The sequence below is a fragment of the Octopus bimaculoides genome, chromosome 25 (genome assembly GCF_001194135.2).
Source record: "Octopus bimaculoides isolate UCB-OBI-ISO-001 chromosome 25, ASM119413v2, whole genome shotgun sequence".
NCBI lineage: Eukaryota > Metazoa > Mollusca > Cephalopoda > Octopoda > Octopodidae > Octopus > Octopus bimaculoides.
The window spans coordinates 11,340,029-11,342,239 of record NC_069005.1 but is presented as its reverse complement, the minus strand read 5'-3'; the positions used below and the strand labels follow the sequence as shown (position 1 = coordinate 11,342,239).

The following is a 2,211-nucleotide window of genomic DNA, read 5'->3' as shown; positions in this document are numbered from 1 at the left end:
GACTGTATACTTTACAATTTATTTCACTTATTACAAAGTAGGAAACTGCTTTTTCATCCATGTTACTAACTTTTCAGAGTCTTTCGTTAGACATTTTGCAGCAGCGCGTTGAAGATTTTTCCATAATCTGCAACAGAAAGAAAGAATGTTGGTTTCATACTCAACCACGCACACACATCACAGACTTTATCGTTACTGTTTAGTCTCACCTCATTTCTGACCAAGCAGGCCAATCATATAAATGACATTCTAACCATGACCAGAGGTCAATTATATTAGTATGTATGTATGTATGTATGTTTGTGTGTCTATGCTTGTTCTCACACCATCGCTTGACAACCGATGCTGGTGATTATGTCCTGTTTGAATGCTGAAACTACAGCAACAACAACGTCCAGTCAAACGAACAAAATAACGAGGAAGCCTTTGTATGATCACTAGTCTCTGATGGAAATAGCAGCCAAATTCTTCATTACACAAAGAGAGGTGCAGTACTGTATACTGTTCAGCTGGACAGAGACATTGTATATTTTGCTCGTCTGAACAACGTTGTCCACTTGTTTGCACATGTATATTTCTTTGAGGCAACCCAGTAACCCCGCCATGTATGTTTTTCCCTGACTATCACTATTGCCAACATCAAACACAACAATGAATACTTACAACGGAAATAAATATTTGCCTGGTTTCTTCATGTGTTCCTCGAATACACTCTTTAGAGCATCGCGGCGAGACCAGCCGACCTTGCAAAAATCATTTTCCACATAACAATCTGCTTGTCTATTGAGTACAACTTCAACAGTCATATAGCAGTTGAACTCTGAACCCTTGTAGGTTTTTGTCATCTTATCCATGACGCATTTCATTATATCCTGCATCCATTTCTTATCCTGTAAAAATTAGATAGTTGTTAGTGAAAAAGAAAAACAAAAACAATAAATTTTGAATAATTTATGAAAAATACTGCTTAGCTGCCATTCAGAATTCGTATGATTTGGCAGAGGGTTTCAAACTTTCGCAACATGTTTTAGGCGCCTATATTTACAGAATAGTTTATTGTGAATATTTCTAAACTGTAAAGAGTTAACTAAAGCGTTTCCTGGACGACCCTCTTTAGAATATCGTGCAGATTTCAAAGCGAGGCGGAAAGACTTGAAAAACAGCTAAAATATAATAAAACGTTTAATCAAGGCGAAGAGGCACCTATGGTGCTACTTTTTAAACTGACCATTCACTGCTATGAAAATAAAGGATGAAAGGTTGTGGTTGGATATGGTTTTCTGACATAGAAAAGCAAATACAAGATGAAAAGTACGTCTGTGCACGTGTTATTATTTGCATGAGCGCACGTTTTCTGGTGTATTTGTTAGGCATGACTATGTGTATGAAATGTGTAGATTAGTAGTTTTGTGTGTTACCGGATGGATGTGAGTGCATGGCCATATGTATGCTGTGTACGTACGTGCTAGTACGTGTTTGCGTGTGCTTGGTATATTATGTAGTATATGTGAGTACGAATATATGTATATTTGCGTATATAATATAATTTTTGTTTGTTAGCCTATATGTTTACCTATGCGTGTCTGTGTTTCTGTGTGTGTGTGTGTGAGTGTGTTTCAATGATGTGGCAGTCTATTTTGTAAGTGTGCATGTGGAAATTAGACGAAAGATGTAGATAATGAGTCGTAATGGTGTCATTAAGGCTCAAATGAGTCAGGTAATGCTGAGTAAGTGCTATGGACAGACCATAGTTAAGATATTGTGTCTACTGTTTTTTCTTATTTCTTAAGCGCAATTGCGATCAGAAGTTGCACTATCCACTTACCCTATCATGCAAACGGTTGACTGCCCTTTTTCCTTCCTCACACTTAGCACGCGAACTATGTTGTGGTACCTCTTTTAGACCACAAGAAAACCTTGCATGCAAACAATCATAGAAACGGCAGTCTGTATTTCTACTGAATTCCAAACATTCATTTGTGATCGCTGAAACAGGAAGAAAGCAGAATAGCTCAATAGTGCTCTGACATATTTTCATTGAACAACACTACCTGAATGAACAGATTATATTGTTGTTATTAAGCAGGAGAATTTTATTTATATAATCACATTCTTCATGTTCTTTCTCTGTTCTTTATCCTAATCTAATTTCGTTAATTATCTGTATTGTAGTCATAATTACGTCTAAAAAAACGTTTTTGTATGTCGATC

General features: G+C 36.5%; 1 protein-coding gene across 2 annotated transcripts in view; it reads right to left on the bottom strand.

Annotated features, from left to right (window-relative positions):
* LOC128250809 (uncharacterized) overlaps window positions 1-2,211 on the bottom strand; it is an 18,091-nt gene continuing 15,880 nt past the window's right edge. The window contains exons 2-4 of one of the 2 annotated variants that reach the window (XM_052976775.1): window positions 1,826-1,986; window positions 664-890; window positions 1-127 (exon numbers count right to left, since the gene is read on the bottom strand). In XM_052976775.1, coding sequence (XP_052832735.1) covers window positions 31-127; window positions 664-890; window positions 1,826-1,986 — 485 coding nt within the window. In that variant the 3' untranslated portion in view covers window positions 1-30. The remainder of the gene's footprint in view (window positions 128-663; window positions 891-1,825; window positions 1,987-2,211) is intronic. The other variant, XM_052976776.1, reaches the window with a different exon arrangement.